Source organism: Dipteris shenzhenensis, chromosome 25 (genome assembly GCF_047967505.1).
Source record: "Dipteris shenzhenensis isolate YYH24624 ecotype China chromosome 25, Dip_SZ_1.0, whole genome shotgun sequence".
Lineage (NCBI taxonomy): Eukaryota > Viridiplantae > Streptophyta > Polypodiopsida > Gleicheniales > Dipteridaceae > Dipteris > Dipteris shenzhenensis.
In genome coordinates, this window is record NC_141620.1 from 138,920 (window position 1) to 154,755 (window position 15,836).

General features: G+C 38.3%; 1 protein-coding gene across 1 annotated transcript; it reads left to right on the top strand.

Moving 5' to 3' along the window:
• The first annotated feature begins 2,796 nt into the window (after nt 1-2,796).
• LOC147885270 (uncharacterized) lies at nt 2,797-3,141 on the top strand. Its single transcript, XM_087396987.1, has one exon. It carries the CDS (start codon nt 2,797-2,799, stop codon nt 3,139-3,141), a length of 345 nt encoding a protein of 114 aa, XP_087253113.1.
• Nucleotides 3,142-15,836: the final 12,695 nt, after the last annotated feature.

The following is a 15,836-nucleotide window of genomic DNA, read 5'->3' on the forward strand; positions in this document are numbered from 1 at the left end:
AGCACTCCACTAGCCACGATCAGAGAGGTTTGTGGTCTGTGTTATACGCAATTGAAGAAAAACAAAACACCAGCCCAGGCAAAAACGAGGATGCACATGTCCTGCCCACGACCGAATACTACGTCACTCAATAGAGTGGAGGAGTGCCTCATTTCCATATGAATACCATTTGCACAAATCAGGCAACTAGCTTATGAAGGGAAGCTTGGCCTCCATGGGAGTGTAATGAATGTGTTCGCAGATGTCGATAGGGTCCAGCAAGTGCTTCCTCTCTTCTTGTTCGACACTGCAACAGTCCTAGTAGCAATCAAGCGGCGCATGAGATACGCACACAACTACATTAGCGATTTGGTGCGCCCGTTGCTAACAATGCGTGCATTGCATTAAATGTTGGACACCCCGCTTTACACGGAGAACGATGTAAAAGTAAACCCGACATGGCTGGAGCATATGCGCAATGCCCAATGTGTCAAAGAAGACTCAACCACAGTGCCTTCACACATCAAAGACGAGAACATGCCAAATGAAGATCCAATAGACACTCTTGTGCATGGCATTTACACATCCTAGCAAGTTGTTGACTATGAAAGCAAGCCCATTGTGGTTGCACCTTTAGAGGGCTACTGCCCGCTCAGCCTATTGAAGGACAAACATTGCGAGGAGCTTGCTTTTCCGAATCTTTTTTATGGGTGCCCGAGATCATACTGCACAATTGATAGAGCAAGTTACCAAGATATAGTCGAGTGGGAACTGCGCAATGAGGATCGGCGATTCGCGCTCTCCATTGAGAAATTGTTCTTCAAAACAATGAAAGTGCTAGTCCGGCAAGTTCTGTCATCCACATGGGTCCAGTTGAGAAAGGAACAACTGCAAGGAAGGACAATTGAGGCATGAACAGCAAGAATAGACACAAACATAGAGAGGCTACTACAATCCAGGAATTCTGGGACTTCGTGCGCCTCAGGACATTAGCAGACTACAAATTGAGGCTGAAACGAAACTTGTTCACCATGGTCAGGCAAATCGGGCCATCTAAATTCTTCGTGACACTTTCAATAGCTGAGAAACAATGGGAACCACTTGTGCGGTGCCTCCACAAACTGAGAGGCAGCAACTTGCATAGTGGCACAACACAGATTGATTCTGAGGTACAAGAGCTGATGAGGTCGGATCCTTCACGATGGCACAGTATTACGTGCATCGATTCAGGGCTCTGAAGACTTTGCTCCGACAAGATGAGAGTATCCTGGGCAAAATTCTTGATTTCTTCTTTATGCCAGAATTTCAAAATAGAGGGAGCCAGCGTGACCATGGCTTGCTATGGGTGGACGGCACGCCGTGCTTCAACGCAACCAGTGACATCGACATTGCAAAATTCATCGATCAATGGATCACAACTGATAGCAGTAAGCTCGACAACAGCAACTCAGATTTGCAGATGCACCGGCACAGGAAAACCTGCAAGAAGAAAAAGAAAGTCGGCTTCCCAAGGGCGCCCATGCACCAAACAAAAATCCTAAGACCTTTGCCCAGTGAAGTGGACAAGGAGGGACATAAATCAAACTACCTGAAGATCAAAGCAACCCTATGCAACAAAACATTGGATGTCCCTACTGTGGAAGCCTTGCTTCAATCTTTGCGAATAACAAATGAGGACTATGAACTCGTGCTTAGGAGCAGCCTCTCCGAAGCAAAGGTCTTCTTAAAAGGAGAACCCAGGGATATATACACAAACAATTTCAACCTCCGTTTGATGAGGCTTTGGGGAGCAAACACAGACATCCAAGTTGTACTAAATCCCCATGGGGCTGCAATGTACTGCACATCCTACATGACAAAAAACGACAAAGAGACAAATGCAGCGGTGAAGACAACGATGGAAAAAAGCATCAAGGAAAATTATCTAGCAGACGAATGTGTGTGCAAGGTTGGCAACACAATTTTGAATACGCAACACATCAATGCACAACATGCCGTCTACCTTTGCCTTTCACTTCCTTTGACAACTTCTATAAGAGAGTTTATGTACATCAACACAAATCCAATTGAAGAGAGAACACTGCTACTCAAGCGCCGCGCTCAGCTAGAGCTCATGCAACCAGAAAGCATTGATATCTTCTTTGATGATATTGTCACAAAGTACACTGAAAGAGCACAGCCACTGCATGGCATATGCCTAGCTTCATTTGCAAGAAACTACATAAAGATGAGGGGAAGCACCCGAAAAAGAACAAGACAAAGAATAATATGATTCAATAATTACAACAAGCACAAAGAACCCGAGAACCATTACAAAGAGTTGTGCTTGTTGTACCTACCATTTCAGAACGAAGAGCACATTTTGGTCCTAGCAATCCCGACCTGGAAGGACATGTATGATAGGCACAAACAGAGAATCGATTCCAATCAGTCATTGTTTGTCCAGATGCCTACAGCAGCAATGGCCTTGACAACCAGCAACGACCACTCTATAGGAACCAGCAACACCGACATCCTGGCAGTATTTGGCGATGAGTATGACTTCAATTACGACATGCAATGAACTAGGGCGAGAAAGAATAACGACGACTTCAACAATGCAAGCAAAACACAATTGCAAATGCGATGTACATCCAAATCCTAAGAGGAATGAATGCAGAACAAAGGGACATTCTAGATGACATCATGCTAAGAAAGAGAACGGAACCGGATGATGACTTGCATTTATTCATTTCAAGCAACGCAGGTTCAGGAAAAACCCATGTTGCATTGGCAATAGCTGAAGCCTTGTGGTGACATTACTCGCACAAATCAACTATGGACGTGGATTTGGCAAAAGTACTGTTGCTAGCTTACACTGGGAGAGCGGCTCGAGCAATAGATGGGAACACCATAGATGCAGCCCTGTACCTGCCGTTGCTAACCAGCATGTACGTGTGCCTCTCAACAAAAAAATTACAGGTGCTGGTCACACAGTACAAAGATGTGCAAGCAATATTAGTCGATGAAATATCTCTGGTAGGAATTAACACATTCCTTGCAGTAGACATGCGAATGAGGGAGATAAAGCATAACCATGACAAACCATTTGGAGGCATTGACGTCTTGTTGTGTGGCGACCTTTGCCAAGCAAGCCCCGTTAAAGACTCAGATTTTTTATGAGCGTGTGGTGACAGGGTGTACACTGGGTTCTTTCTGGAGAAAACACATAAAATACTACGAGCTGCAGAAGCCAATGCGGCAGCAAAATGTAGAGTACTTGGCGATCCTCAAAAAAATAAGGACAAGGACACATACACTCGAGGATGTCCACAAACTAAATGCAAACCACTACAAGGAACCCCCCAATAAAAGCAATGTCCCGCACCTTTTCTACACAAATGCAATGAAGGATAGACACAATATGGCTGTCTTTGAAAACAACGACGAACTCTCGCACGTCATGGTAGCAACCGATCATAGGCAAAACTCTTGCATGAAAAACATTACAATCCCTGACGACCCCCGTAGAACTGCTGGTCTGCACAAAGAATTGCACCTAAAACTAGGGATGCTGGTTGAAGTATGATCGGGAAACCTTGACATCAGCGACGGGATCGTTAATCGCACCGACAGCATTTTCAAAGGAGCAGACACCTCAAGAACACCATCAATTGTCTGGATCGAGCTAAATGACAAGACAATCAATTCAAAACATTGCAAAGCCTAAATACAAGGTCATTTCAACTACATCGAGAAGACATAACAAGATCCAGAAGCATCATGGCTGCAACCATTTTATGTTTTCAAGAAACTCACACGCAACAAAAAGCAACAGAAGGTTTCCATTCAACTTATTCAAAACCAAAAATGCAACCAATACAACAAAATGAGGCATACAACGAGGGCTGCGAGTGCCTATTAATGATCTACCCTACACAAACAAGCAAGAATCTGGCATTCCTTAATACTTACAACTCACCAAGGTCAAAAGCAAAAAACCTAACCGAAACAATAGAAACAATGCTCGTAAAAATACCAAGACAAACGACTCCCTACGTTATAGGGGAATTCAATATTGACTACAATACCGATGGGTACCTCCAATGAATCTAAAAAAAATATTTCAAAATCATGGTATGCGACAATTGATTACAAAGAGCACTACGATACATGGCACAACAATAGACCACATATGGACTGACTTACACAACGCAAATGCAATAAGCGGAACGAATTACATTTACTGGTCTGACCATTCGTTACTATACACAACCATACAAACATAGCCCATAACATAGTCCCTCATCTTATAAACACAAGGGCACGCCCATTGAGTTTACCTCATCTTCTTCTTCTTCTTCTTCTTCTTACCCTTGTCATCATCAAAATTGGATTCAGAATCATTGTTGGATTCGAAATTAGAATCTGTCAGAATCGGATCCCTTACCAACCTTTTTGCAGACTCTTCTTTCGGTCTACTTGGTTGCATCCACCAAATCCATGAATGCATTGGCCCCTCCCAATTCCAAACTTCCCATGGCACTTCGGATCTCTCTCCTGAGACTTTTGCAAAAATTCTTTGCCAACATCTCCACTGTCGGTCGTTCATTTGCGTCTAAACGGTGCACCAAGTTGAGGAATCATTGAGCATAGTCCTTGACGAAGAGTTTCTTCTGCTCCAGCTCTCGCATCTTCTTTTAGACATAGTTCAGGGTTTTCTCCTTCCAAAATCATGCCAAAAATGCCGTCTTGATCTCATTATAAGTAGAAAAGTGGGCCACTCCGTACGGGCTAACCCAGCTCATAGCCTTGCCTCCCAGGGTTCCCGCAAGCTGCTGTAATTTTTCTACATCACCAAACATAGTACTAAATCCACTCGCTTGCCATCATGTCTCAAATTCGCAACATGGCTGCCAGGTTCCTGCTTCTTTTTTGCTCGAAATTCAACAAATTTACATTTCAAATTAGAGAGATTGGGATTTTGTGCTGGATTTGCCATTCCTGGCAAGTGGTGGACTAAGAGGGCCTCCCTGTGCCAATGCTAGTGCTAGGGAGGGCTGCTCTCTCAGCATCCCTAACTTTTCAGAAAGTGCATCCCCATGTGTAGATGCATTCGAGTTATTTTTACCCTCCACCGGCTGCACCTACTGCACAGCTTAGAAATGCAGCCCAATGCTAGGATAGAGATGCAGATTTTGGGAATGCTGGCTTGGCAGGAAAATGCTGAGTCTAGCAGGCTAAAACCACATGGAGACTTGGAAACAAGCTGCTAGCAGGGCAGGGATAACTATGCTAGCTCACGCGGGGAGCTCCTCTAAATCCTCCCAGACCAGTAGAGGCTCTTGATGCTACCAAATTTGGATTTACTGATCCAAGGGAGTGTGGAGGTTCAACATATTTTGGAGTTGCTAGATGAGAGCCTGAATGTGTCGGCTCTGTTTCGAGAGATGCATGAATAATTTTTCAAAAGTGTAGCCGGATTTGTGGACAGACCAGATGAGTCCATTGTTCTAGAATAAATTGAAGTGTAATCGCTAGTTCATTGTCCATGAGGCCAATGTTGATACTCTGATGATGGCCACAAATTCATGCAAGGCTTACTATTGAGTACCCAGAGAATCCAAGGGAGTTTCTATACGAACACAGTCTAGTCTCGGTTTGTGTTCCCTCATTAATGGGCTCAGGCTCGAGCTGTGTGCCAACATCTTCCCTACCATGGACTTCATGCTTGGGCACTCCAACCAATTCCCGATGAGCCTACAATCTTGTATAGTAGAATCCAAAGCCTCGCCCACCATAATTGTTTGACATGCAGTCTGAAGCATTACATTATCCATGCTCTGAAAGGACTTTCAGACCATGAGATCTGGAACACTAGTAGCAACAAATGTCAGAATGGTTGGACGCTGCCTGCAACGTCCTGAACCAAAAATGATCCCAAAGTCAAAAATGATAGCACCCGATATGTCTACATCAGTTGGTACAAAAAGTATTATGGAAGCATCCTTGGTTGAATTAGCCATACAAATAGTCGGACCTTTGAGAGGTCATGATTCTGTGATTGAAAATATCGATCGTCACTATAGCCACATCACTTGGTCACCCCGTCATGCGTGGCCAATGTCAATTGGGCACTCGATTGAGTAGGATTGCTAGTGTTGGCATGAGACAAACCCCTTAAAGAAATACACATCTACTATGGGAATTGAGAAACATATTTCAAAAATGCATCAAGCGTGGAAAGGAAAGTACAATGATTTATGATTAAGAAATACATTTATTGCTGGAAATCAAAAATAGAGTGAAATAAAAAATTAGGCAACTTCATCGAAACAAACATAAATGCATCGAGAGATCTGAAATCTAAAATCTATATTGTAGAATATGGAGAATACTATCATGTAACATCCGAGTAATATGCATCAGCAAGTGTGTGAAATGAAATACAAACTCAACTCATATCTTGAGGATAGAGGAGATAGGAAAAGACATAGCTTTTTGTATACAACTATTCACATTTGATCATCAAGGTAACACAAATAACTCTTTGGAATCAAGATCAAATTGTCCCAAAGACATACTTTCAAGATATTGAGGAAACTTATTTCTTGGGGGAAAAAGTTGATATGTTGTCCTTCTCGGAGAAGTGTTAGTGGTTGGAAGATTCAAGGGCTATGCTCAAAATTTTCCATGTATGGTGGAGGTACTTATGTTGACTATTGAAGGCGCCATTCAAAATGCAATGGATAATACATCACATATACAGGTTCATAATACTATCAAATGGGGGTTAGCTTTCTTGAAATCAAGTTTTCCTAACACAGTTTCCTTCAAAGTGATGGAAGACACAAGAAAGTATTATCAAAAGAAAAAAACTATATGAATGGGCTCCAAATCAAGAAATAGTAGTAGCTTTGAAGACTGCCATGGTGGGATGCTCACAAGTATAGAAGGCATGTCTTGTGTTACATGTGACTTGAACATGCTCACTGGTTTAGAAGACTTGTCTTTTGTTGCAGGTGACTCAAACATTCTCACTGGTATAGAAGTCCTATCTAGTGTTGCAAGTGATCCAAACATGCTCATTGGTATAGGAGACTTGTCTTGTATTGCAAGCAACTCAAACATGCTCACTAGTATAGAAGACTTGTCTTGTATTGCAAGCAACTCGAACATGCTCACTGGAATTGATGATAATATTAGTCATCATGGTCATGATGTTGTCATTAGAGTGGAGGGAAGAGATGGCCAGCTTTCTTATTGTCAGCCATACACATGAAGACATATATCAAATATTTAGTGTTATCTCTAGCGAGTTGAATGCAAGGGATGTTCTAACATTGGAGGATATGACATCTCAAATTGGGGGAAAAATTGGAGGCTCTTCAAAGCAGGAATCAGAAGTGGCTATCTTTAGAGAATGATATACTGGAGAGCATTCATAGAGCCACATTTAAAAGGGGGTGATGATGCTTTAATAGGGGACAATTTTTTATTTAACATGCATAACGATATCTAGCATCCAATGGAAGCACTACTCAATGGATGGAGATCATTTATGGAGTGAGCCATATGCTTTATTAGAGAGAATAAATTCATCAGAGGAAACTAGATTTGTTCTTGCAAAGAACAAAGCACTTGACATACATGAAATGAAAGGCTTGGATGCCTTTATTAAACATCTTCAAAGGATGATGCAAAAATATCCTGAGTAGGCAATAAAGAATGGGGAGATGATCAAGTCAATTGAGGCACTTGTCAAATCTTTACAAAAACAAGAAAATTTAATGAGCATTGAATGCTTGAATCTTTTTGGCCAGAACAAGCTATGTCACTAAGATTCACATTGGATACAAATGCGGCAATAGATGAGGAAGAAGCTAAGCAATGCCTTTTACCTTGGAAATATTATGGTAGGAAAAGGGATAAACCCTTACCAAATTTTGTACCATCTACTGAGATTGAAGATGGTATGTTTGTTGCAATTTGAGGATTTGATACAGATTCAGAGTTGGATGACCAAGGTGGACCAATTTGGGTGGCAAAGGGTGCTCATATAGCAAGGGATGAGAAGGGAATTCCTATAACATTCACAGCTTTATGGTATGAATCAAAGCCTTTGAGAAGTCTCCCTAAGAAATATACAATGAAACAACTATATGAGGGTTGCTTGCAAAAGAAATGTGAATGGATTCCAAATAAAGAGGGCTTACTAGAGGTGCAAGAAATATATGAACCAAAGCCTTTGAAAAGTCTCTCCAAGAAATATACAATGAAACAACTATATGAGGGTTGCTTGCAAAAGAAATGTGAATGGATTCCAAATAAAGAGGGCTTGATAGAGGTGCAAGAAATATATGAACCAAAGCCTTTGAAAAGTCTCCCCAAGAAATATACAATGAAACAACTATATGAGGGTTGCTTGCAAAAGAAATGTGAATGGATTCCAAATAAAGAGGGCTTGATAGAGGTGGAAGTGAGTAGTATTATTCATTGCTGGAAATCAACGAATCAAAGTTACAAAAACCCTATATATTGAATTCAACAAAATCTTTCCATTTATTGCATATTGAGTGGAGGTGCACAAAATTTTAAGCTTTATTAGACCATATTTGTGTGGAGGTGATCCATTCTTTTGCAAATTTACCCATGATGTATTGAGTAGATGTCACCACTTACAATCTTAGGAAATTTATAGGTATATTATGTGGAACTTACACTATGAAGTGATATTGAGCTAAGGTGACTAGTTCAGAAAAAAAGTCCAAACGAAGCCTGAAAGTCCAAATTTTTTGAATAGTGTGTTAATGGCAAAATTCCCACTTGGATCCATCCTGACCATAGCTTGAGCGCCCCTGTAGATGATTGTGAACCATTTCACATCAAATATAAATACTTGGAATTTCTTAAAATTCACTTGCGAAATATCTTGCATGGTTCCAACATAATCCATTTTGCCTGTGATGAGATTTGTATCCTTTACACTAGCTCTACTCTCTTGCAAGAAATTGGCCATGACTCCTCGATCAAATGTGTTGCACCTTACATCAATTTTATCTACTCAGTAAAGATTACTGTACGCCAACATTTCATTGAACAAGTGGTATTGTAAAGGTAATGGATTCTCATTAGTTTATAAAAAAATGACTACATACCTTTAGATCACAACCTTATGCAAGTTCCTCCTTCCTATTTGTCACAGTCTCCCCTCTTCAACTAGCAGCTTCAAGAGTGCCTTCTAAACAATCAATGCAGCATTTAGCTAGCTCTTTTGATAGCTTCACGGGATGCTTCCTACCTCTATTGGCCACCTCTATTGGCCCTTCAACAATTTTTTCTATCCATCTCCAGCTCTTTTTGCTCTTTCTTCTTCATATTGTTTGAGCCATTTCTCCACAATTGTAAAGGTAAAAGGTGCTTTGAGTCACTTTTTTTTGTAAGGGGACACTCATTTTCTTTTGCTTTCCCTTCCCTTGTCTGATCTCTCCTACAACATGTGGGTCATAGAAATCATCCCAAAGTCGAGGCAGGTCTGGCATGAGTTGTACAAGGAACTCCATAATGTAAAACATTGACTCTTGCACCAACAAGCCTTCTGCCATGCTTCCCTCTATTCTAGCTTTTTGTCTAACATACCCTTTTAACACCTTCATAAACCATTCCAAGAAAAACATCCATTGGATGTACAAAGTGCCTCATTATGCCACTTCATTTGCCAAGTGCACAAGCAAATTCAATTGGATGTCCATGATACTCATTGAAATTCCTTTTCAATTAAACATACAGCTTCGATTGCTAGAAGTCTCATTTACGAAATGGATGATTTCTTGATCTCTTTTGATGATATCCACTTTCATTTACATGTCGATAAACAATGGAACTTGCTTTTGCAATGAGTACAAAAATTAGACATGCATTTGTAGACCCTCTGACATAACTTATAAATACAATGAGCTTGTTGATGGCCTTTGATGCATATTTAGTACTACATCCTTGCAAAGCAAGTGGAAGTACATCGTATGGAAACAATGTTGTGTCAGTCAAATTCAAACAAGAGTTCAAAAATGGATAGAAGTGAAGTGGAAGTACTTTTACCTGAATCATTTTGGGCCAATCATGCAACTTTAGACCACTTAGTTTTCCATTTGATGTAAAGGAACCCTTAAAGTTATTCACGTACCCAGTTGGGGTTTTCATACTCACGATAATGCTCTTCACCCAAGTCTCCTCTACTTTTTTCAACACCTAGGGTGCCTTTGGTAAAAGCACTTTGTCGGCATAGGTTTGACTTGGCCAGGAGGATCTTTTGGTTTCAATCATATTCTATGCATTGGGTCCAATAGTTATGTGACTTGTGTTGTCTCCAATAAGGAAGAGTGTAAAATATGGAGAGACGTTGCATGTCAGGTGGAGGTGTTTTGGCTTGTGGATCATGCCAAAGTCACTCCAAATCACCAATCTCATGAGTGGAGGAATAGGTTCTAGCTCTACATCCCCAAATGATTGTTCCAGTCAATATGTAGTTCCCTAGGAAAAAATCACATGTGCTTCTCATATTCCAATCTTTTGAGTGTTGACTATATAAACTATCTCCACAATTCAGACATGCAAAGTATCAGGATGCTTGGAGACCTATTAAAATGAAAGGACACAAGTTAGATCTTGTAGAAGTGAAAGACCACTAAGGCATTAGGAAAAAAGGGAGCTCATTTTTTGGCCTTTTAGCCTAGAAGGAAAATAGCTGTCCACCAATCAAAGGAGGACCAACATAACATTGAAAAAATCAAAAAAAGAAAAAAAATATCGTCGAGTTTGCATTCAATGAGGACGGTCCAACCTGTCAAATCACTTTCATTTGTACAGGTGGCTTTTCCGGCCTTTTGGCCTTTTTCGAGCCTCCAAGGGTTCGTTTTTGGTGTTTCAAAAGTCTTTGTGAGGGTTTTGCCCACTCCAGACGCATCGGTGATGTCAAAAATATGTCAGCAGGGTTATGTCATATTTTATTATTTTAGAGGAAAGAAAAATGAAGAAAAGGTGATTTTTTTTCAGGGCCCCAAAATGAGCTCCCTTTTTTGCTAATGCAAAAGAGAATCAAGAGGAATAGAAATTTTATACGCCCTTGATTCTCTTTTTTCCCACAAATTTTCCTCTTTACCTCAAACTCTCACAACCTATTTTTAGAAATTTCTCTCCTAACCTATTGGGCATGCAACAATTTTTCAAAAAAAAAAAATCTATTACAAATTTCTCTCTCAAACTCAAAACCACTCAAACCTCCCTACCTATTGTGTACGCAACAACTTCAAAACAAAATTTAATCATAAATCTCTCCAAAAAACTCCTCAAAAAAAAAAAAAACAATCTATTACAAATTTCTCTCTCAACCTCAAAACCACTCAAACCTCCCTACCTATTGCGTGCGCAACAACTTCAAAACAAATTTTAATCATAAATCTCTCCAAAAAACTCCTCCAAAAAAAAAAACAATCTATTAGAAATTTCTCTCTCAACCTCAAAACCACTCAAACCTCCCTACCTATTGCATACGCAACAACTTTAAAACAAAATTTAATCATAAATCTCTCTAAAAAACTATTCTCATGACACTTTATTACAAATTTCTCTCTCAACCTCAAAACCACTCAAACCTCCCTACCTATTGCGTATGCAACAACTTCAAAACAAAATTTAATCATAAATCTTTCTAAAAAACTCTTCTCACGACACTTTATTAATATAAGAAATCCATTTATAATATTTTTACTCCATAATATAATAATTTTTTATTAACTAATGTTAAAATATAATTTTGCTAAAAATATATATTATTAATCTATAAATTAATATAAATAGTATATAATTATTATATAAATAAATATATAAATACATTAATTAAAAAAATTTAACTTGAAAGGGAGGTCTTCTAGATATGTGCTTTATATAATACTTATTCTTAAAACAATGAAGAATTAGTGAATATATTGCTATTCTATACATTATTAACTTAAAAACTAATATAAATATAAATTAATTATTATATAAATTTAAATAAATATATAAATTATTAATATTAGACATTAATAACATTTAAAATTATATAGATTATATACTAATAACCTTTCAATTTTAAAAAGTAGTCAATCAAAGAATTGAATTAATTTAAAAAATAAGAAAATATTAAATTTTACACACTTACTTTTAGCATGTATGCTTTTCTTCCATGTGTATAATACTTGTTAGTTAGTCGAAGAATGAAAAATTAGATAATGTATTTGTAAGGTAGGTATTTAAAGCCATAGAATCTAGAAGAGGTTTAGCATACTTACTTATCTTTGTTACTATGTGTAATACTTTGCAAAAGCCTTAAACTTTGTTTAAGGCTTTGCATAAAACTACATTATCATTGCATCTATATCATTTTTTTACTTTAGCAACCACTAGATATCCATGGTATCCATGATATGGAATACATATTTCTTCTGAATATTTCTTATCACATACTTTTTTATTTCTTCTGATACACCATGCAGCATGAATGTAAGAAAATATGAATCGGTGTGCTTTTAGCCTATGTACTTGTCCCTAATCAGTAGGATACTTTGACTAGGTAGACTTATAATTACTTAAAGTCAAGCCTCTTTGGAATGCATATTTTATATAGTCTATATACCTTAAATCTTACACCCTAAATCTTAAATCCTAAAGTTCCCTAAATCTCAGGTTATACAATCTAAGCTCTTAAACTTATATAATAGTTATAATCCCTAAACCCTAAACTTTAAACCCTAACCCTATAACTTAAATTCTAAAACCTAATTTTCAAATCTAAACCCTAGATTCTAGACTCTAAGCTCATGATCTTATATACTAAACCCTAAACCCTAAAACCTAAATCCTAAATCCTAAACCCTAAAACAATAGTCATAAACCCTAAATGCTAAATCCTAAACCCTAAACCCTAGATTCTAAACCCTAAACCCTAAACTCGAAATCCTAAACCCTAAACCCTAAAAACATAATCATAAGACCGAAACCCTAAACACTAAATCTTAAATCCTAAGCCCTAAATCCTTAACCCTAAATACTAAACCCTAAACCCAACCCTAAAATACAATCAAAATTTAATGATTTTTTTCAATTTGTGCAATAGGTTTGATATATCCCCCAAACTGTTGCAAGTGGAATAGGTTAATGGTGCACTCAACCTATTGCAAAAATCAAGGAATTTTCTTGATTTGTGCAATAGGTTGGATATACCTCCCCAACCTATTGCTCAAGCAATAGGTTGGGGGGTATATCCAACCTGTTGCACAAATCGAGAATTTTCTTGATTTGTGCAACAAATTGGATATACCCCCCAACCTGTTGCTCAAGCAACAGGTTGGGGGATATATCCAACAACAGGCCTCGGTTGGGGTGACCCCAACCTATTGCTCAAGCAACAAGTTGGGGGATATATCCAACCTATTACACAAGTCAAGAATTTTCTTGATTTGTGCAACAGGTTGGATATACCCCCCAACCTATTGCTCGAGCAACAGGTTGGGGGTATATCCAACCTTGCACAAATCAAGAAAATTCTTGAATTGTGCAACAGGTTGGATATATTCCCCAACTGTATATCAAATTGTTGCACAAATAAGAAAAATTGTGCCACAGATTGGATATATCCCCCAACCTATTGCTCAAGCAACAGGTTGGGGGATATATCCAACCTGTTGCACAATTTAAACAAATTCATTAAAATTTGGTTGTATTTTAGGGTTAGGGTTTAGGGTTTAGGGTTTAGGATTTAAGATTTAGGGTTTAGGATTTAGAGTTTAGGGTTTAAGGTTTAGGATTTATTGTTTAGAAGTTTAGGATTTAGGGTTTAGGAATTAAATGTTTAAAGTTTAGGATTTACGGTGGTTAAGATGTTTGGTATTAATTATTTAAAGTTTAAGATGTAGGGTTTAGGTTTAATGCCTTCTCTGCTAGTTTTGATATAGAAGTTATTAAGTAATAATAAGCTCAATGATTATTTATTATGTTCACTTTGAGTTGCTAATCTATTTTTGTATATAAAACAGGTATTCACCCTAACAGAGGGTATGGATGTGGTGTTATATAAGAAGAATGAAGTGGTGGCTTTTGGACGAATTCATAGTCTTGATCCTATGAACAGTGTGTCATTTCCAATGTTGTGGTGAGAGAAGATGTGTAGTGATAATCACCAACATTGTAAATCCTAAAGTACATTTAAAATATCCACATGGAGACTTTAAAACATTGGGAGATATCTTACAATGTGACATATTTGATATGCAAGCACACAGAACACTTTGGGACCAAGACGAAATTGTTCCAAAGATATACTTTCAAGATATCAAGAAAACTTATTTTGAGGGGGAAAAAGTAGAGATGTTATCTTGCTCCGGAGAAGTTTTAGCAATTGGCAACTTTAAGAGCTATGCTCAGAGTTTTCTCTGTATAGTGGAGATAATTAAGTTGACTAGTGCAGGTGTCATTCAAAATGCAACGGATAGTACTTCACATTTAGACATCCATAATACTACGTCTCAACTACAAGTTCATAGTACTTGTAAATGGGGGTTAGCTTTCTTGAAATCAAGTTTACCCAAGACAGTTTCCTTCAATGTCATGGAAGACACAACATAATATTATCAGAAGAAAAAGACTATAACACAAATGGGATCCAAATTGATAAGAAGCTATAGTAGTAATCAAGAATATCATAGTGGCATGCTCACAGGTATTGAGGACATTATAGTAACAGATGTTGATGTAGAAAAGGTTTCTTGTGTTGCAAGTGACTCAAATATACTCACTAGTATAGAAGACTTATCTTGTGTTGCAAGTGACTCAAACAAGCTCATTGGTATAGAAGACTTGTCATGTGTTGCAAGTGACTCGAACAGGCTCACTGGTATAGAAGACTTGTCCTATGTTGCAAGTGACTCGAACATGCTCACTAGTATAGATTGTGTTGCAAGTGACTCAAACATGCTTACTGATATAGAAGACTTGTCTTGTGTTCTGAATAATAAGATGGGACCACAAAGAAAAATACATGCAAAGATCGATGGGATAAATGATGCAATAACAGGAATTGATGATATTAGTGACAATGATCATGATGTTACCACTCGAACACAAGGCAAAAGGGGCAGAGAATTTGAGACTTGTCATGTTGTTTGTAATATTGTTGCTAGCATGCCAGAGAATATAGATGGGAGAATCTTGAGTTACGAAGGAGAAACAGTTCAACCACAAAATTCAAGAGGCATTGGCAACAAATTGACATCAATGAACATGTCTATCAGATTGCCATTTCCAAGATATTATAAGGTATCAAATAATTCTCAAGCCCACACAGCATTTGATTATAAAGATGAAGATTCAAGCGAAATGGATTCGAGGTTTGATGGTCTTACAACTAGAAAACGCAAGACACTATTTACAAAAAGAAAGTATGTGAGTGTGAAGAGGTGAAGAATCATGGCATCAATTCTAGAACCAAAGAGACATATAATGCTATCCGAGGAGAATATGGAAAGGATGCTTATGCGAGTTTGTTGCAAGAGACTTTGCATTAGAAAAGTTGGGAAAGATGATTGTGCAGCCATACGCCTCGGTATTTGGAGTAAGACAGTGCCTAATAGACATAACTATCTTCTTCAAGAGTTTTCATGCTTTCTTCATCACGGCACTAATCAAGATTTGAGCACAAGACACTGTAAACCTAGATTGAAACCCATGGTTAATGGGAGACCCATTTGCAATCGAGGATATCAATCGTTAACTGGACTATCACATGGCACATACTGGACCATCTGGGCAGAGGTGAAAGAAAAAGTGGTTCATTCAATTCATGG

Bases quoted from the DNA above. Each gene is read 5' to 3' on its own strand.
- LOC147885270 (XM_087396987.1), top strand. From the start codon at position 2,797: ATGGACGTGGATTTGGCAAAAGTACTGTTGCTAGCTTACACTGGGAGA.